The sequence below is a fragment of the Dermacentor andersoni genome, chromosome 1 (genome assembly GCF_023375885.2).
Source record: "Dermacentor andersoni chromosome 1, qqDerAnde1_hic_scaffold, whole genome shotgun sequence".
In the NCBI taxonomy this organism is placed as follows: domain Eukaryota; kingdom Metazoa; phylum Arthropoda; class Arachnida; order Ixodida; family Ixodidae; genus Dermacentor; species Dermacentor andersoni.
In genome coordinates, this window is record NC_092814.1 from 372,443,934 (window position 1) to 372,465,804 (window position 21,871).

Here is a 21,871-nt window from a genome sequence, read left to right on the forward strand (position 1 = left end):
CCCCAAACTTGTTGCATGTTGATGGCTCCCTGCTCATCAGAAGGTAAGAATGTGTACATGCCACCCATTTTTAATCTCCATATTCCAAATTCCAGCCACCTTGCTTGTCTTTCAATTGGGATCAGGCTGCACTAAGCGTAAAAAGGTAAAAACAAAAAAGGAAAATCTGGCTGCCAAACAAAATCTGGTTGCCAAGTGTGTATGCTGCTAACTAGACTTGGTATACCTGATACAGTTACCTTGTGACGAGTTGTAACACGAGAGTGCAGAAGCACCACCATCCATGCATTCACTTCGTCTCGACTGACTGTCTTACCATTTGGCCAGTCACTGTCACTCATGTAGATGTAACCCCATGCTCAATCACGCAGTTATGCTTTCCCATCATTGTAACAAATTAATGAGTGAAATAATTGAAACATTTTGTATCAACAGATTACAAGACAAATGTCTTAGCCAGGCTTATTTTGCGACCTTCGTGACCAAGAAATGCGATTATCTAGATGTATGTGCTAGAGTGAAATGAATTATTGTTACATTTTTATTTTTGTCCCTCTTTTGATATTTACACATGTCTACTCTGCCCTTCTCTGTCATTGTGTTGTTATCACGTGGCTTTGTGAATCTACTTTTGTGATTTATTTTTCTTGTTGTGTATACTGTTGCTTCGGGATATATATATATAAGAAAGTAAAGACTTTGCACTGTATTCACAAGAAATTTATTTGTTTAAGGAAAATGCTAATATATATATATATATATATATATATATATATATATATATATATATATATATATATATATATATATATATATATATATGTATATATATATATATATATTAGCATTTTCCTTAAACAAATAAATTTCTTGTGAATACAGTGCCAAGTCTTTACTTTCTTCACCTCTCTTTAGTCTGTGTTGCATCGTGCTGCCAAGGCATCGCTATGAATCTGCACCAACTTGCCCACCTTTCAGTTATTCTGCACTATGTGTAATTCATTACTGACCTTTATGTATTCCATGTATCTTGCAAATAGCTTCTGAACATTTTACGCAAGAAAAGCTTTAGGTCCATGAATGAAACGTGAGCTCCACTTTCAGGGCCTCTATATGTGATGGATGCTATTTCCTAATCCGCGAGCCTAGATGGATCCTGGGCAGCCTCTACAGGGGGGCCCTCATAAATATATGCAGAAGAGAAGTGGGAGCTCATTACACACTATGAGCGCTAAAATGCCAGCATTCTCAGGAGAAGCCTGGGCCCTCAGGACTCGGAATCTGCCGGTGCTGCAAGCTCATTTCATTCTAAGCCACGGCGAGCAGGCACCATATATGCACTGCAGGTACTTGTGTAACTAGCTTAGCACCACGTTTTTGTGGTTTTTATATGTTTTCATTACTTTCACTGCGCTAAGGCAGTCAATGTGTGGTAATACAGCTTTATGAATGCTTGTGCCTATTATATATTTTATGACGAAAATAACTGTTAGTGCTTTGCTTGTAAGGATGCTTGTTTGCAGATTAACAGAATCACATGCATTAAAAGAGGGTCCCAGTGCTGCAAACAATACTCTTGCTTGTGGTTTTGAGACGTCATTGATGAATTCTGAACATGTATACTTATATTTCAGTTCTAGGTATTGCAGGTACGTGTTTATATATACACACCTAGCACATGCTTGGAAGTTTAAGGAATGAGGTGTCGCACTCTTTGCATTGCCACAGTTGAGGTAATCTTAATAATGTGCATCATTATAGGAAACAGGTTCGAAATGTGAAGCTTTCACCCTCCTCAGGTGCATTCTTTCCCTGCCCTCATAATGTATTCCCTTAATTGATAATTGACCAATGGCAAAGCATGGGTTTGCTTCTGTTTTAGCCTTCCAAGCCCAACAAGTAAGGCCCACGACTGGGTCACCTTTCATTATGCATAGTCTTGAATACATTTTCAAGATATTCGGGACCGGCCCAGTTTACTATTACTCTTTCAAGGATCCGCTCATTTTACTGGACGATGCGCACGAGGACGCGGCTAATCCCGGGAACGCAGGAAAACAAAGCTTCTGTTTATAATACTGAGCACAACGGTGGTGGCCGCATCGGTTTCTCTGCGATCTGAGTCAGTAATATTTGCGCAGCTACGATGACATTAAGACGCACGGCGCTGCAGCAAATGGGGTGTCAAAACTGGTTCACTGGTTGCTTCGATCTCGAAAACGAATCGCAGTGACAGACTTTTGTATGGTGGACAACTAGCAAAGAACTCGTGTGGGCCCAACTTTTTGACGAAACATTCGAGTGACAGTGCGAAGACTGCAGTTTCACGTATCCGTCACACTGTATATAAATCCATATTGCGGCGTTCGGAGATGGCTGTAAACACAGCGTGTGGCGACGTAAATGTGGGCATGTGCTGTACGCTTGCAGCGCTTGTCTGCTGCACACACGCTCGCCATGTGATGGCGCCCAGAGAGGAAACGGGGAAGAAGCGTGCGTGTGCTTGCGGCACATTCCCTCGCGGGCTCTCGGCTGACGCACGGGGGATGCTGCGCGCGAGACGCTAAAAAAATGGCTTTCTATCTCTGCAGGTTCCTGATAGATCGTATATTTTTCTGCTTGTAATATTGAACGCTGACTATTATTATAGAGAAACCCATGACAGTATAGTTCAAACTATTTTGCGATGATGTCTTCAATCAAAATGTGTACATTAATTAACGCATAAGACGACTTTCTTTCATATAGTTGCAAGTTCAACGCATTGTTTAGTAAGATTTGATATATTTCAATTGTCTTTAGTTTAATTTATTAAAGTGACGTCACTTTCGTGCGTCGCAGGAGTCGATTCTGTGTAGTCGTCTGAGGTGTTACTCGTCGCACGAGACGCTGTCTAGGACTTTACACAGTATAATAGCAAGAGATTGGTGGCGCAACCCACCGCTCCGTTCCAAAGCGGCCGCTTATAACATCTACCCATCCATCCGTGCACCCAGCGCCGGCCTTCTGAAAAATCCCTAAACGATTCTGTCCTTAGGTACCTAGGAGCTGATCACGTGAGGGATTTTTAGGCGCACGCCTCTTGTAGTACCTAGGAGGATGTTCCGGGGCACTGTTGTTATTACGCTTCCGGGCAAGGAAGGGGAAATATCGGTCGTCGTCTCGCCAGTTGTGCGGTTTCGCGGTGGTCGCCGTTGCCAATATGGCGCCGCCGGCAACGAGTGTCGATGAGCTGGTGCAACATATTTCGTTACACACGCGAAAACCTTTCCTCTTGGATGGCTGCGTGAGCCCGTTCTTGACTTTATACGCAGCGTGGCTGTACCTGTGGACGTGCGTGTATGGTGTGTCTGAGTACTATGAAGCTGGACTAATCGCGCTCGCCTGCCTAGGCGTCGTGCACATACTGACGTGCTTGTTTTGTCACTGGTCGGTGCACGTTCGCTGCCTTCTGTCCTGCAGCAGGGTAAGCTGCTTATGTGCCCGGTGATGCGCACCCGCTACTACTGGTACTTCCTCAGGCGTTTTCGACGGCTGGCATGCGAGCAATCTGTTGCGGCATCGCACATCTGACACGCTTCTCGTTATCATGGTAACCGATGGAGTTAAAACGAGCCGCATTGACCGGCCCCTTTTAACTGATTACAATCCTATGGAGAAATAGTTGGCCGTTGTTGACGGCAGTGGTTAACCTTTTCCCCGTCTCGCCATTTGGCCAGTGTGTGTAACGGGACTTTTTATAAGCTCGAGAGGACGTTTGCCGAGATCGTGTAACATATAGGTTTTAAGATGACGTCGACACGGCATGACTGCGCTCGCACCTGTTGAGGGCGACTGTCGCCTGAAGCCGTAGTAGTCGCTTAGAGCTGCACTGTACTCGAAGCGCCAGTGGGTCTCGGAATGCAACGCATAACGCGCATACCGCGACCCATTGCCGTCCAGTAAGGCGCTAGGGCAGCCCTAGGGAGCCACGTGAGTCGGGCGACCATTGTTCGCCTATTTGATTGCTCACATTCTGCAAATGTCTTGCGATTAGGGAAAACAACTTAAAGACTGTCCGTCATTGGATAGCAAGACGTCCAACGTTGCCGTCTTATGAATAATAACGCTACACATGTTGCATAACCTATGGTTATGATGAAATGGCCGTTGGGGTTTAGCAGACGTGTGACTACAGTATATGAATGAAAACCGTGGGATAGCCTATACTTCTTTGGCAGCACACCCTGCGGGAGAACACGGGCGTGGGCTATAAGTTTAGCGTGACTGCCCTTTTCTAGATAGTATGGAGGAGGCTTTCCTGGGGCATTCCTTCCTGTAACACTCGCAGAAGCAGTTGTATGGACACTGTGGGACTTATATTGCTGGGGTCTCGATTATAACGGTCACCTGCATGAATGCTGCTTGGCAAATGCAGCATTTATATTCCTGTTACAGAACTCAAGTGAGCCAACAAAAAGTTTTTTTTTCCATTATTGTCTCCCCGCACCCTGGCGAACTTTCCGAATATCGGGATCACCAGGTTGGCAGGTATGCATCTGACATGTACTTTGACAATTCGGTCATTCCAACGACGCAGGCGGCACCACATGGCCCTCCTCTGAAGCAGTCACCCAGTAATAGAAATCTGTGCTACAGTTCGGCAGTTCGGTCTGCAGTATGCATGGACGCGCTGATGAGGAAAAAAGGGAATAGTAATTGCATGTGCAGTGTGCCGCAGTGCTCAAACCATGCCGTAGTGAGTGTTCACTGCTAAAGTATCTTTGAAATGTACTTCAAGACAGGCGTAACTACCTGAGGCACAGGAACCAGTTGCGAAGCCCGTACTACATTTGCATGACACTGAATCACCTACAGAGGTGATCTTGCTTGTCTACAGTGATCGAGCCGAGCTCTGCGCAAGGAAGAAACAAATTTTAAGGGAGGTAACGAGTTACGAAGAAACAGCTCCAAACGCAAGTGGAAAAACTTGAAACCCATTCAGGCACAAGCACATTTGCTCTGCAGTACGCTGCTCGAGGCTCTAGACGAGCCTGTTCACCCCTGTACGTTAAGAGTTTTGTAAATTATTGTACTATACAGCCTTTTTTTTTAGCTTACATTTCAAAATGCACTAAAGTTTGTGTCTTACTGCACAGGATTAATTTGTTAAAAACAGGAGCACTTGAAAAACAACGAACGTCTGTTACCGGTATGCGCTTGTGTTTACTAAGTGTTTGCAAAAACACAAATATATGGCTTCATGCCCGTGAGAATTTTCAAAGCTAGTAATGACATGCTGACTGTTACAGAGCCTGTACCTTCACGTACTGCGGCGTTAACGCAGTGCAGCGGGCCCTTGATTGCACTTGTCTGTAGGCAGAGCAATTTGACGCTGACCTTGGTGTCCCTAATGGAATAGTAAGCTGTTGGGCTAGTTGGTTTGACATGATTTTTGCAAAGGGGAGTGCAGAAACGCCGTGGAAAAAGGAGACGTGGACAGCAAAGACGCTCACTTGCAACTAAGTATATATTCAGAGACAAAACGATTTCACGCAACATAAAAATTATCGGGGAAAAACATGACGTTGACCTCGTCTTCACAGCTCCTCGCAAGCTTTCTCGGTTGTGCGCCCTTGCAAAATGGCCATAAGAAGAACAAGACCTGTGAAAAGAAACACGAAACCGCTCACTTCCTGTGCTACCAAAGTGGTATACAAGATACCACTCGACTGTGGGATAGTTTACATTGGGCAGATGGGGTGCTGTCTAAATGACAGGCTAAGAGAACATTCTTCATTTTTAAAGGCCCTGAGCAACTCCGCGTACCTTCCTGCACACTGCAAGGGTTGTGGCTGTAAGCCCCTTTTCGATAAAACCGAGATTATAGGCAGGTCTAAGGGCAGACTCGAAAGGGAAATTCTCTAGACAGGTCAGATTCATGCTCATGCTAACCTTTATATTAGTGCCCCGTCAGTGCATCTGATGGATAAGGAATTTCCGTTCCTTGCCCTTGGCTGAATTTTCTATGCCACCTCCTCTGTCACGTTCCCCCTGAAGGTTTTTTTGACTTCTGTCAGGCCACTTGCACGTGCCGTTGCTATCACCTACACTATAGCTGTTATTATTGATGTAGTGATGCTTGCTCCGTTGCTGGCGAATTTTATATATATAAAGAATGTAAACATTTTTTTTACAATTGTCAATGACAGTGCATGTGCAGTAACGTTCCTGGTGGTTTGTCTTTGAAAATATATTTAATCGCAAGTGCGCGTCTTTCCTGTCCACGACTCCTTTTTCTGAAATGCTTCTGTGCTGCCCTTAGAAAAAATCATCTCTAATGGACTTGATGCCGCAGCATAAGATGTGACCGGCGTTGAACGTAGCTTCGCTTTCATTTACACACCTTTGTGTCTCTTTAATGAAAGAGAAAGTATGGTTTGCAGTGAAACTAGGCGGCCTGACGTGCTTTGCTGCTCGAAATGCACATGCTTGAGAGATCGCCATATCACCGTCTCGGCAGTCATTTTGACCTACCGTCGCACTGCCTATAGTCGCTAGGATGACCGAATACATGATATGTCTGATGGATTACTGTGCAATTCTAAAATTAACAAATTCGTACTGTCATGTTCGTGTGCTTTGAAGGGGCCCCATGAGGCAAATTATGCATGCTGTTTTTATTGCACTTTTGCTTGCTTACTATAGGACTTGACCATGCTTCAATGGCAGTGAGAATGGCAAGATCAGAGCACTAAATTTTTTAATGTGCTTCAGATATGCCTGCACTGCCTGCGGAGTCCTAGATGAACGATTTTTGGCAGCAGATGCGAGGTAGAAGGCGCACGACACACAGGTCTCATGCTGTTCGCTTTGATCGCTTGGACATGAAGATAGTGCACATGTTTTAATGCTGTGCATGTAATCACAACTGTAAACAGAAGTGGGTTTTAGGCTTTTTAGAGAGGTCTCGGCTGTATGCGAAATAAATGTAAAATGTTTAGAACTGTTTGCAATGGTTTATATAAAGGTTTATGGTTTATATAAATGGTTTATATAAAGTTCATTTCACCTCTCATTGCATAAGGCTTTATGGCAAATCATTCTTACAAATGTACATATGGGATAGTGCAGAGCGCCTCACATTTTTGCAGGATATTGCATTCCAATTCTATTTAATAAGAGGAACTCATTAGAGCGCTTTGACTTGTGCATAAACATATTGCACTTTACTGAATAATGGTACACCAGACAGACATTCACAGTAGCACTGGTGGCGCTGTTTTGACACTGACAATAACCACTATAATTACAAGGAACACGTTCTACCTATTTGTCCTGGTGTAAAGGCGGCGGCAGCAACAATCATTAGCGTATACTAGTTACCCTTCCACGAGATCAATGACACACAAATTGTTCAGGCATGGTGGTTTAAGAAAGCATTACAAAATGTAACTACCAGCACTTTGCTAATGTGTGACTGGTGGTGATTGTAACCATAGTAATGACATTTGCCTTTGAGTTGTGGGAAGGCCATAATGGGGCAACAGCTTCTGCTAAGTGAACTAGCAAGTAACATTGATTGGAAGCAGCTTAAGTCCTCGGAGTCAGTGAAATGCAAAACGCCTCAATTTTTCGTGTGCTTTTGATTTGAAGCTGCACAACTTTGGTTTGCCGCATCAATTTTCATAGTTTTTTTTCACCCTCTGTACAAAGAACCTGTTTTTGTGTGCAATACTTGACCAATAAATGTCATTGCAAGGCCCCATTGATAAGTTCTGGATGCAAAAAACTGTACTTACTATTATTTCTGAAAAACTTTGAATCTTTGCTTTCTTTTGTTCTCTTGCATGTCTTCCTGGCACTGTAGGAAACAAACCCAACGAAGGCAGTGCTTGCAAAAGTCGTGCCCACACCCAACAATGGCTCAGCTGAGCTGGTCTACCTTCATGTGGACACGGTACGAATTGTTTGCTTAGTGTTGACTTTGAACAAGTGCATATCTTCAGAGAATGGGGTGTAAAGTGATGCATCTGTCTCTTGATGCTGGGGTTGTCATTTTGCTAACAGGTGTGGCAAAAGTACCTATGCAACTTTTACAACGAAGCTGTGTACCTCTACCGTGCAAGGAAATTTTCGAGTCGTTGGCGTGGTAAGCAAAAAACTCCTCCCACGTGGGTCGATCCCGGAGATGGTGCAATGCCGGGCCGACCCACGGCGGAGGTACAGCTCGCCATTAAGGAGCCCACATACGCAGCATCGCTGGTCATCCATCTTCACAGAGTGGAAGGGCATTGAGTTTTTTTTATGTTTAGATGTTGCCTGTAAAACTGTTTGTGTAATGTAAATGGTTGGAACCAATGACAGTGTGGCTCAACAGACACATTCTGCAGTCCTGCCTGTGCATTTTTTTTTCATATTCACTTTGTTTCGACATCAGAGGAGACAACACAGTAGTGATGCTGTGGGGTGAAAGCAAAAAGCCATTAAGGCTTTAAGAAGGCTTTCATCCCATTCAACACACAGCAACAGGGGCATTCATGAAATCATGAGTCATACAAATTCAAACATGTCAGTGAGTTTCATATCGAGTGCATTTTAAACACATTTCATGGTACACAGAAAAGAAGAAAACAAGAAGGATGTTTGTAGAAAAGAACAATATTATGGATTTATTGTGAAACATTGTTTAGCTTTGGCTGTACATAGCTCATCATTTGGCTATCATTGTTGGTACATGAGTAAGGGATTTTTCAAGCACCAGTGGCTTCCGTGTTGTATGGGCAGGTGTATGGTGTTAAAGTGATAGCTCAATCAGAAAAGAATCGGGATTTTTTTCGGCAAGTATGATATCGCATCAGTAAAACAGAATTATCAATTTCAGCCATTGGTTGTAAATTAAGGGAATCGAAAAGGGGTTTAGTGTGTACATTGCATGGAACACCTGTAATGATAAGCACAGCTTTTTTTTGTTTATATTTTAGTTAAATTATTTTCTATTGTGGTTCCCCATACCAGATAAGTGTAGATAAAAAGAGATAAGGAGTTTAATTCTTTGCGGCATGAGAAAATGCGATAAGACACCTACGGTACGAGAAAGTTTAGTGTGAACATTTAACCTGGTTGTTCTACAGCATGTTCTTGTGAAAAATTACCCCCAAGGTTTTCACAAGAGGTTCAATTTTAATATCTTGTGAGCCGATCGTTATGAGCAGATTGCCATTCATAGGCTTACCTTTGGGACGAAAGAGTACAAGGTTTGTTTTGGGGGTGTTTTAATTAACAAATTGTTTATGCTCCATGCATTCAGTAACAATAGCAACGAGCACAGTTCACAGACACCACCACCGAAAAAATGGCAGGAGGGCCCGATGTATTTCCTGCAAACTGCACCAGATGTTTTGTGAGCATTGGCCCCCGAGGGACTGCCTTGTCATGGCTCAGATGATAAGGACATCAAACAGGGAGAAGGAATCATACAATGTAGGGTTGGCAAGTGTCCAGTGGAGAAAGCCAGTACGACCAACCCTCTCAGTGCCAAGAGACTCCAGTCTGTACGTGAGTTATTGTTAGTCCTTCCCTGTGTGACCATCTACAAGGAAGGCTGCCTGGTCAATACGGCTATATTGGGAACGGTTAAGGCCTACAACAGAACAAAAACCATGACAAAATCAAAACTGCCTTTATGTTTATGACAGTGCGACAGAAGATAAAAGAGAAGAACAAGCAAACAAACTGTCAGACATTGTAAAAAGAAAGTTTGGTTTATATATTGTCATGCATGAGAAAAACAAGTCGGGACATTTGGATGTCCCGACTGGGTCAAGACAAGAAGTCGGGACTCGGCAGATTTGTGGCACCGTCCTGGTAGAGCCAATGTATAACAGCATCTTCAGCATGTGAATATTGCATTAATAAGCTTCACAAACTCTGTGGCACAGATGGTTGTTGTTGCTGCCATTGTACAGAGTAGAGTGCCTGTTCACAGCATCCCGACAGAACAAAGGCTGCAAATCTACAGACAATAAACAGCAGATTGCAGACTCCTGACTCACTGAGTCTCGGGTCGCGCAGAAGATCCGATATGACAGCCGACATCGGGAAGTTCAATTTTCACCTGGCTCCGTTGTCTTCCAATGGACACAATGTCACCCTGTCGGCTTGTCTGGAAAGCTGCTGCCGTGCTACACAGGGCCCTACACGATATTACGTCAGCTTGGCGATGTGAACTGCGAGGTTGCTCTGCTGGACTCGCATGTCCCCGCAGACGTTGTGCATGTGTCTCGGCTGAAGCCTTGCTTTGCCGCGAGTTCACCTCTCTTATAGTTAGCTCCAAGACGGTGCCTTTACAGGCGGGGTTTACGTTATGGCACAGCCAAGAGTGGCGCCAGTCAGAAGACTATTTGACGTGTAGAGGTGGAATCGCTCTCAACAGCCATCTTGTTTATGCGTCGTCGTCTCTCGTGTAAGTATTGTAAATGCATCTCTATATGTGACTTCTGCAATGTAACAATATTAAATGTTCACATAATTTGTAGTATTTTTCAACAAATTTGGTATTTTTGGCCCTCCACCGTAGCACTTTTTGAATTCTGAGGTTGGCAGGTCTGAAAATTAATAGCTTGATCACATGGCATGAGGATCTACACACAACAGCTCCTCCATGCATGTGGACAACTAGTCTATTTCTCCATTTTTTTTTTCAATTTTTGTTTCAGGTAAAATCTAGTTAACTTCATTTGCAGGTTTAACCCTGGCTGTTCATTGCCTTCACTTAGATTGCCAATTAATCTCATGCAGTTCTAAATTCTAAACACTTTCATTTTCTTGTCGTTGCTGAGGATGTAGCAGTAAGTCAACTACAATATTTACGGAACATGAGGTCTGTGAAGAAGCTGAATGTCTGTGAAGCCTTATAACGCAGCCTAGTATTCACATTTGCAGCCTCTACTGGTATATGCGAACAACAATGTGATGTTTCCTTTTAATGACTACAGTTACAGCCTGCTCGGAAATTGCATGTTTTCCGAGATCCCATGGTCCATATACTTTTGTAGCTGACTGTACATATACGAAGTATACATTTTCTCAAAGAGCGATAGCAATAAAATGTTGAAACATTTGATATATACTGCCACCTGCACCTAAGTTTAAGTTCTGCCTAATTTTTTATCTTATCCTTCCTGGTTTAAGTTTGGAAATAATGAAAGTAGATGTCTACCAGGATAGACATAGGTTTGGCGAGGGTATGGCAGTTTTGTAGGTAGTCCACGCCCATTTTTTCAGGATCACACCTTATTTGGTATACAGTCGAACCTCGATAATTCGAACTCGGGGCCCGAAAACTTGTTCTAATTAAAAGAAGTTCGAAATAAAGGACGCTAATTGAATGGAGGATTTACCTGCAGTGGCACATGTGCACTGAGATAACACATGAGTGGGAAGTTCTACAAGATTTACTCACACATAGGTATTTACAAATTGCAGTCAATATCCGATTTTTCGGACTCCATAGCTGCTGCGAAAACGTCCCGAGAAATTTGGCGGTCCGAAAAAAATGAATGCGTGCCTTTTAACACGATAGCGTTAAGGAGCTCGTGTCGCAGAAAAGCCGGTGTCGGCGGCGTTGGCCGTGAGTGATAAATCCCAGAATGCAGTTCATAAATAAAAAACAACTTGCAAGATGGGCTGGGTGGGAATCGAACCAGGGTCTCCGGAGTGTGAGACTAAGACGCTACCACTCAGCCACGAGTTCGATGGTTCAAAGTAGGACAAAAGTGCCTCTAGTGAATGCGGTGTTGCCTTAGAAAGGTGCCGTTAAAAGTTATACTGCGGTGTATATCGGTAATGATGAGCATGTAAATTGCAGAAGTCGCAGTTACATGAGTAGCAAAGTACGTTTCCGCTACATTTCTTCTGCGCTCTGCGCACACGCAGAGCCATCTTGCGGCAAACACAGAAGACCCCCTCCTCACAATGTACGGCGCTGCCCCGACAGGTGGCATGCCACTCGCGCACTCGACGCAGCTCCTCTTTCTGCTCACAGCGCGATTCCTAGGTGCAGCGTTCAATGTGGGACGCCTCTGATGTGATCGCTGCGCCGTAGTGCGTCTGGTGGGAAAGCGTTCCCTGCGATATGTGCCATGCTGCTGGCGAGGAGCCATGCGTCTGTGTGGTGCTCCCAAGAGAGATAGAGGATGATTCCACCGAGGCGTCAGCCCTATGATCGCGTCCGCCTTCGTGGCACGTCACGGCCCGGCTGTCCGTGCCGATTACGACGTTTGGCTCGCGTAGATCGTTTCTCCCTCCAAGACGCCGAGTTCTTTGGTTCATTCCGCTTGCTGAGGCACACGTTTCATCAATGTGTGACTCAAGAGCATGCCGAGCGAATGAGTGGGCGGTGCGAACGGGGTGCGATAACGCTATCGCGTTCCACTCTTGAAAGCGAAACTTAAGCGTCCTCCAATTTTTTCTACCCCCAAAGGCTCAAATTGCCGCAAGCACATCCGAAATAGCTCTAAAGGCCTACCAGTATGCTTAATAGGCATATTGGTGTTCGTACTGTGATAGGAGACGGCGGGTGCATGCATGTATAATTAAAGGGCCCCTGAAACGGTTCGGACAAATTTTGTAGACGCGTAGGGTACAGCTTAAGTAGAACATTCGCACCACAGTTTAAGTGAAGCGTTACGTATTAATGGAGCTACAAGCGATTAGAAGTTACCCTCCTCCCTAGCCATGCTTTTCCTCCTCAACTCGTTCGCCGAGCGAGCGGTGCTAAGCTCCGCCTTCAATGGCTTGCGTCATGATGCGACGTCACATCGTCCACTTCCGGTTGTTTTGGAGCTCGCCCCCGCCCGCGCGAGACCTCGCCGCTAGCCGCTTGGCCGTCGACCCCAAGCGAGAGCTATCGAAGCAGCGTGCGTTGCGAGCATTCTGTCGTAGCGCCGAACGTGTCTTGTATTCCGGTAACCACAGGCAAGCTGGTCATTTCGGCAAATGACTTTAGGCATAAACTCAAGCTGATGAAGGAACTTTAGCGTAGACGTACGTGAGCGGCCTGATTGGTCTGCACGGTCCATACACTTGTTGGCGCGGCGCTTAACCAGCCAAACAAAGCGCTAATATTGCTCTAACCAAGTGTAAAACATTTCAAACATTTATAAAAAACAACGTGTTGATGATTACGCCCCTGTGAAAAATACACACCAGCAGCAAAGAAAAATACATTTCGTTGCTGCTACTGTGTATGGTTGAGCTCTGTGCCACCAGGTGGCTGCACCGTGCAGACCATTCACATTTGCCCTTCTCATCTCATGGCTCATCCCGTTACGGCACAGTCAAGCGGCCAGACTCTGTCCCCTTGCGCTTGCGTTTGCCCTAATACCGGACTCGCGAAACGCCATTGCGTTAGTAATCTTCCGGTGTAAAGTGACAGCCACAAATGCGTAAATCCTGGCGCCGATCGGATAGCGGCAGTCCGATACGCAGCAGCCAGTTCGCTCGTACGCTGCCTTGCAGAGGGACACGATGTCGCAGCTTGACATATTGCCAGTCGCTACGTTTGCAGTCCACAAGGCAACAAAGTCGAACCATAGTGCTCGCGAAAAGACTAAGACCGACTCTGACCGCGGAGCTCTCGTCAAAAAGGAGTACGTTGTAACACAAGCAGACGACACTTGCTGTGTGCCGGAAGTGCTTAAGTGTACTGAAATATTGTTCTTGTGCATTCACTTTATGTTACTTTCTTTTCATAAAAACAAATTAACTAACATTCCAACTATTACGAAGATCATTTATTTACCATAAAGTTGGAAAAATTATCGATCACGCGCCTTGGTCAGCCAATCGGATAGCTCGCCCCAATGACATCGTATGGGTGATTTCGGTCATATGGGTAGGGGTGGCTTAAAATTCCGCCGAGCAGTGCGCTGCGATCGGCAGCGATGTGCATTTTTAAAACCTTATGATAAATTACCCGCTTTACGCGGGGCACTTAGATGTGTCAATTAATGATCAGAAGGACCTACTCTAACGACTCAGTATGTTTTTAGAAAATTGTCAAAAGCGTTTCAGGGTCCCTTTAAAGGAAACGCCATGTCCTGTGACAATCAACCCTTCCATCTTTTGGTATGCTTCACCACGTTACACTTCTATATTAGGGCGAAGCTGACTTTCGAGAACCATTATTATGCAACGTGCCATACTCTGCGCTCTGAAGCCATTGGCGAGTATTATAAAGACGGAATCGGTGCCACTGCTAACAGTGGCGAATTGTTTCAATGAAAAATGCGGCACCGAACAGCAAGAAGCTTGCTAACGAATGTCGAAATAGCTAGGACTAGCGTTGTCGCGATGCGGCTACAGCTACCAACAGGTCGGCTGGTCGGAGGCGCCGCCGCATGATCTGGCGCACTGCTGAGGGCATTGTTGGAGCGCAGTATGTTTTGAATGAACGGTTGCAAATGCTTGTGTGTTCGAATTACCGGGCATTTTCACCCGTTGGAATACACATAACTTTGACGGGACCACAGCATCAGTTTGAATAAACCAAAAGTTCGAATTTAGCATGTTCAAATTAACGAGATACGACTGTATTTATAATCGAATTTCAGCACTCAATCCAAACGATATTGAAACCGAGCATGTCTAGAGCACAAAAAAGGCAGCCCCGTTGCGATATCGGACAGAGACGCCCCTTGACGAAAAGTCAGCGACTGAGCATCACGTCCAGTTGCGACAGATGCCGATGTTTTGCCTGAAAGGTGATGGTTTGGGCTAGTTGGTTTTCCAGTTTAGATTGTGTGGAACAGCGTGACGCAGGGACAAGGGATGCAAGAAAAAAACGAGAACGAGCACTTGACAAGGATCTTGCCTGAAAAGCGTCTGCCACAACATGCTATCGTTCAGACTTTGTCACACATTTCATCACAAGGCGTTTCTATCTCAAGTAACAATGGGGCTGCCTTTTCTTCTCTCAGTTCTGATATTGCCTAAATTGATTGTTGATGATGAATACTTCAAATGAGGTTAAAGATGGAGGTGCAGTGAAATGCCTCCAACTGCCCCCAATTTTCTCATAAAGAATCAGTTTTTGTTTTTTTGCCTTGCCTTACAACTCCACTGTAAAAATGCCAGCTGTATAAGCCTGTAAAAGTATGTCTACTCACTAAATTAACAAGCATAGTGTCACACGCACAGGCAAACATCAAGCTCGATTACTGCAGACACTTTATTATTATATTTTTAACAATGCTACTAATCTCACAGAAGATTATAGCTGGGAGGACACATACATGAGTACAGTGTAAAGGAGACATAGGATGGGTATGTGAAACACACTTCAATACAGTGTTACAGTAATTATGCATCAAGTCAATGGTAACAAATATAAAGAACGTAAGTATATCAGACATAGTATCAAAAGTAAGCAAAAGCAAACTAAGTCAACAGAAAGGTAGCACAATTTTTGAGATGCAAGTGTGCAATCGGAATACAGAGAAACATAATACAATTAAAAAACGTAGAAGATAAGATGTAAAATTAGTGATTAACAGCTGTGCACATAATACTTCCTCTACCAACCCTAGAAAATTTTCTAAAGTCGGAGTGCTTGTGACTGAACGGTCCAGTTGGCTCCACTCTCTGATTGCACAATTAAAATAGGAGTATTTGAAGCAGTTTAAGTTGTGACTGTGTTCAACAAGGGTATGAGGATGTTTATGACATATAGGTCTTGTACGTGATAAAGAGATAACTTTAGATGTGTCAGTGTTTATTTCGCCATGGATTAATTGATACAAAAACTTCAGTCAGGCTAGTTTAGCTCGATATTGTAATTTGTAAGCTTAGCATACCAGCTTGCTTTAGTAGACCAGTTAGTGAGTCTGTTAGCTTGTATTTATTAAAGATAAACCTTAATGCCTTTCTCTGCACTTCCTCCAGTCTGTCAATAAATTTGTAAGTGAAAGGAAACGAAACAATGTTAGCGGATTCAAACATTGGTTGAACAATCGTGCGATAAGCCAACAGCTTTGTGGCAGGTGGCGTCTGGCGAAGGAGTCTTCTCAGGGAAAAAAAGTTGCTTTGGTGCAGTCGATGTATTGTTTTCAATGTGCGCATTCAATCACAGATCATGGGATAACGTTAAATCCACGCACGCAGGCAAACCCGTGTCACACACAAGCAGGCCAACATGAACATATCTCACTCGATGACTGCGGACAGTTGCTGTCAAAATGCTGGCATGAGGAAGTGCCGTAGCAGCAGCAAAGGAATTGACCTTCATGCCGCCTCTTGCTTCAACACGAACAAAGCGGCAAGAACATGGCGCACACGAACCTAACAGTCCTCAGCGTGCCTAGACTTCGACTCTGTACCTACCGTGTGGCCGTGCTGTGCCATGCCAACGGTTGGCAACGGTTGCCATGTGCAGCCTTTGCCAAAGTATAATTGCTATTGCAATAAAAATAAACTGGATTTAATATTAAACATGTCTCTTGAGTTCTAATTATTTCTAGTTCCTCTTGACAGAGATCTCCACGCGGGGAAGAGTGGCTGCCTGCCAGTTCATATAAACTACTTGCAAGTAATGTTCTCTGGAATTTTGGTACATGATGTAACCATTTTTGAAGGAGCTGTGATGCAACATATTTGTGATATTTTTATTTGCTCCTTCAGATATATGTCGACCCATGGTATGGGGTGAACTTTTTGAATCAATACTAATTGTCTTTTAATGTGATGTTTCATATATTAATTGCCTCAGTGCCTTAATCTTCACCACCTAAACTGCGCTTGGTCCCTCGTAGCAGTTCCTTGAAAATGGGCCCTCCTGATATAACGCCATTCCCTTGAATGCCAGGAATATGCACTGTCTCGATCACCACCTAGGTCAAGACAATCTAATTGATTTGCATCCCAGCATTTTCCAGGCTTTCCTTCTAGGTAGTGCTGTATGAAACTGGCCTGTTGATGCTAAGTGTGTCTTTCTGTTGCAGGTGCCAGGTGAAGAGGAACCGTCCGTGTGGTTTCTCTTCCAGAAGACCAAGTACCTGTACAGCTTTGAGCGCAAGGCCTTTCGTGGGATCGAGTTCCCCACAGAGATGCCCCTGCGGAACTACCAGGAGTGCAAGGGCTACGTGGATGATGCCGACCTGGCAGCGGCTGAACGCCAATACGGCAAGAATGAGTGCGGCCTTTGCGACTGTTACTTGTGCATTTGCAGTGCATGTGATTCCTTGAATAAGCATGTTAGCTCCAAACACGGGACAAGCAGAAACTGCTTCCTCCCTGTCTATGCTGTGTCCCACGATTTCTTGGCAGTGCAGCCAAGGCATGGTGTTCAAAGCTGCACTTTAACATTGTTGCTATGGCAATCTCCGTGGTACTGTGTGGTTCTTGCCGTATATACGTGAGTAATACCCCTGTCACACGGGAAGATTAAAGGGATACAGAATAAAAATCGAAGAATATAGAGGAAGCCCCACAATTGCATTCCTAAGACACGATTGCTACAGTATATAGTCATTAGTCGGGTTACTTTTGAGCGGATGGCTTTATTTTTGACTCTCTATGAGCGGCCACCGCGTCACTCGCAAAGCGCTCCCGACAACAAGCCGGCGGATCTGACGTCACACCTACCCTCAGCAGCCGCGGAGCGAGCTGGCCGGCTGCGCAGTTTTGTTTTCCTCGCGCTGCGCAGTGCAAAATGCAAAGTTCTGGTGAGAGCGATAGCATGATCGGAACTTTGCGACTTGGATGAGCGGCCAACTGAACAACCACGAACGATAAAGGCGTATGCCTACGATCCGTCCGCGTCGTCAAGCGAAATTGACGACGACCCACCGCAGCAGTCCCCCTCCGCGGTGCCAAGAGAGTCTGGACCAGCAAAGTGGTGTTTACACTGTGCATTCCATGTACACGCGTTCGCCTCGAGAGATCAGAGGCGGCATCATAGGTGGAAACCAGATATAAACATGAAAGCCACCAATGCACAATACAGGTGCCGTGAGTACACACTGTACAAAAAAAAAACATAGAAATCGTTGAAGATATTGACGCGTGTAGACCTCCCTGTACAGTAAACCCTCGTTAACTCGAAGTTGTAAAATCCGGGAAAAATTTCGAGATAAGCAGAGTTTCGAGTTAAGCAAAATGCCGAAAATTTCATTGACCGGGTCACTTAAAGAGCCAGTGATAACCAGCACTGCTAACAAGCGCTCCACAGCACGAGGGGAGCTTTTGCAATAAACGCAGAATTTCCAGGAAAAACTGAATTTTATTGTTTTTGAAAGAACTTGGTGATGCTTGCCTGCTTGGCGTTGGCATTCGGCGCGAGAAAAGCGTCCTCGAGCTGCTGAACGCACCGCATGAGCCGTTGCTCGCCGCCGCTGCATTCAACTTTGTTGCGGAGCAAACGTAGCAAGTTCCTTGTTTCTGCAGTTGTCGGCACTTCTCTAGGTGGTTCTTCGTCAGCGTGATCACCGTCGTTCACTGCCATTTGAACAATGTCGGCGTCGGACAACATTCCGGTAATGGGCACGTCAGACTCGTAGAGCGCGTACTCTTCAAATCCGATTTCGCCGTCTTCGGCATCGCTGGCGCAGCCGGCAGCTTTGCGGACTTCGTCGCAAAGTTCATCGCAATCACTGAACTCGTCAGTGTCTGGCTCGAGCGATTTCTCGGCGCGCGAAAATCCTGCGTGCGCGAAGCAATTGGCAATCGTCAATGGACGTACTTGTCGCCAGGCTTCGGCGATCAGGTGGACTGCACCCAGCAAATCTATTTCGTACTTCTTACCACTGTCGTATGAGCACAAAATGCGGTGCAGGAGACTCTTCCGATAGAACTTGCGAGCAACCTCAATGACTCCTTGGTCCATCGGCTGGAGCACGGACGTCATATTAGCAGGCAGGAACTCCAGCGTGACTGCCTCGAAGTTGTTGATTTTTCCGTGGCCGGGGCAGTTGTCCACAACGAACAACACTTTCCGGCCGTCCCTTGCCATTTTGCGGTCAAGAGCACGCACATACTCTTCAAAGAGCGCTGCAGTCATCCAGGCCGTTTTATTGGCGCGGTAAGTCGCATCTCTCGGGAGCCGTGCATTTCGGAAGCACCTTGGATTGAGCGACTTACCGATAACAAGCAGCGGCAGTTTTTCATCGCCGGTGGAGTTGGCTCCGAAAAGTATCGTCATTCGGTCTTTGCGCTGCTTAGCGCCTGAGCACGCTTCTCCCTTCGGCATGTATGTGCGGCTAGGCAGCATCTTATAGAACAGTGCTGCTTCGTCGAGGTTGAAAATGTCCTTGTCCGCATAAGCCTTTTGCAGCTCAGCGAGGCGGTGGTTGCGCCAGGTGTCTGCAGCCCCTTCATCAACAGTACCGCTTTCGCCGTGGATAGGCTTCGAGGCCACGTTATTTATTTTTTTAAATCGTTCAAACCAGCCATTACTGCAACTGAAGTCTGTGTGGCCCATCTGCAACGCCAGAGCGTCTGCCTTCTCCATCATCATTTGGGTTGTCACGGGAAGGTTGGCTGCCCTGACATTCCGGAGCCACAGCATGAGTGCTGCTTCGACTTCTGGGAATTTCGAGGCCCGAATCCGCTTCCGCTCGCTGGAAAAACTTTGCTCGAAGCCATCGAAGACCTTCTGCCGATTTTTTAAAACTGTCGAAAGCGTCGACAAGGGGATGCCGAATTCTTTGGCGATGCTTGTTTTCGATCTTCCCGCCTTCTCCACTTCCTTGATTAACGTGACTTTTTTCTCCAGCATCAGAGACTTACACTGCTTGGGGCGGGACATCGTCGTCGTCCGTTGACCACACACCACACTCACAACAAAAAAAAATTGCAGTCAACGCGTCGTGCGCACAGCGCGACGAAACAAAGAACAGAATCGCACACGCATAATAATGTCCGCATGTGCGAAATGCGGTGGCGCGACTACCCGATAAAACCCATGAGCCCCTGCGCGCAAGCGGTGCACACCACGTGACTGCTTCCAAGGTTACTTGACGTGGTTGACGGAAAACGGCTGCATCCGCGGGAATTTTGTATTCGCCCTTCGATCGTGACCGCGTTCGGCACTTTAATAGGAACCAAGCGCTCGCTCGGAGCCTGTATCACCTTTTGGTAACGGCCTTTGCCTTCAGCCGTCCCGGTCGAAATTTCGAGATATCTGTATTACGCCCGAAAAATGCTTCGAGATAAACGGGTGCGAATACATAACACCTATGGGTGGGGAAGGCGCGGCGTGGAAAACTTTCGACTTAACCGATATTTCGACATATGCGAGTTCGTGTTAACGAGGGTTTACTGTACCTACGCCATCGGAGCAGGTGTGGCCGGCGGCGTGAGCATAACAGTCGGCTGCCGACTCTCGCGCGGCAGGTGCTTGATGCGCGCAAGTAGCTGTTTTGAGAATAGATGCGATGAAGCAACGGGTGAGGATTGAATCCAGGCATGTGCAGTGACTGAAATGCACCTCTGTGAGCAGGGAACCTTTTGTTATTCACGGAGTGAACGAGTACATGCGCAGCGGTTTCAGCGTGCCGTTGTTTCATCGCAGCCGAGCACTCCTTCCCTTGGTGCACACGAGATGGCGCCACCAATCTCATGTCGGCGAATTTTTTTTCGTCAGCCGTCGCTTCAGACGATGCGGATTTCGATTCATTCTGGCAGAATTGGCCAAACATCTGGCTCAGAACGTCGTACAAACGACAAATTATGGTCAAACGGCACCTGTGCGCAAAACTACAGCGTGAACAAGTACGCGAGAAAAAGACTACCGCTGCCTGCCGTTTTCACATGTGCACAGCAGACCCTCGGCATTTTGCGGCGTTGACACGGCTGCTCCACACATCAAACCACAAATCCACGAGATGAAAGACGAGGTTTTCGAACAGCTCACACGAGGAAGCGGTACGAATAGGATGGTCGAACAACGAAAGCGCGTTGCTACAAACGTCAACTGGCCCCTTCGCGCGCTCAGTGTGGACGATCGCTCGCAATGGGCCTCGAGGTGGGTAAGCGTGACGTGATATCCGGTTTTGCCAGAGCTTTCGGAGGAGGCCGGTAGGTGCTGTGATTTGAGAAATATTCACTAAAATAATTACTTTTCGCTCACTTCTCCTCAGAAAGAGTATTGTTTTGGTCACTCTCGGTGCGACAGCTATCACTGGAGACAGAAATCTCGGCGACAAATTTTTTATTCACTATCCCTTTAAATGTCATTCAAATCGATTCGCGTAAATCCCACTTATCGGGATTTACATGGGAAATTTTAATGTCAATCGAATGGAATCACATTTGCCATCGAATGAGTTAGGGGAACTTATTCGCATTCGATTTCGAACCGAATGTATACTCTTGACCCCACATCAACGTTACTAGACTAGCTTCAGTTTTGAAACTCGGCGCCGTTGCGCGGAACCGCTACCCGCCCGCGCGTTCGTGGCGCTGCAGTCGCAACCGGCTTCACTTCCTCACTGGCCGGCTACACGGGCGGGCTGGACTAAGTACGCGGTTGTGACGACCCCTAATATGGGGGCAAAGGTTCGTGTTCTCAATGTTTTAATGGTTCTCTTAGGCGGAGCCTCCGAGAACCCAATTGAGGACAAAGCCGTTGGTTTGAACACACACACAAATACTTTTAATCAAAAAAATAAAAAAGGCATAACGCAAATAGAACGAAACGGAAAGCATGCATAAAATAAACATTCAAGAAAACATTGCGGTAAGGAGCACACTTAGGGCTTTAACAAGGGTGCGAGTCCGGGCTTGCCACGAGGGCGGGGACGCGTCGCAGTCTCGACGCGGCAACGCGGCGATGAGCTGGCAGAAGGAGTGGCGCCGGTCTCACCAAAGGTCGTGGCGTAGGTTGACCGACCGG

General features: G+C 45.9%; 1 protein-coding gene across 2 annotated transcripts in view; it reads left to right on the forward strand.

The window, feature by feature from the left end:
• The first annotated feature begins 3,136 nt into the window (after nucleotides 1–3,136).
• LOC126516509 (endoplasmic reticulum transmembrane helix translocase) overlaps nucleotides 3,137–21,871 on the forward strand; it is a 278,190-nt gene continuing 259,455 nt past the window's right edge. The window contains exons 1-3 of one of the 2 annotated variants that reach the window (XM_050166639.3): nucleotides 3,137–3,466; nucleotides 7,850–7,939; nucleotides 16,980–17,170. In XM_050166639.3, the coding sequence (XP_050022596.2) occupies nucleotides 3,203–3,466; nucleotides 7,850–7,939; nucleotides 16,980–17,170 (545 nt within the window). In that variant the 5' untranslated portion in view covers nucleotides 3,137–3,202. Of the gene's footprint in view, nucleotides 3,467–3,499; nucleotides 3,593–7,849; nucleotides 7,940–16,979; nucleotides 17,171–21,871 lie in introns of those variants that run through there. The other variant, XM_055063942.2, reaches the window with a different exon arrangement.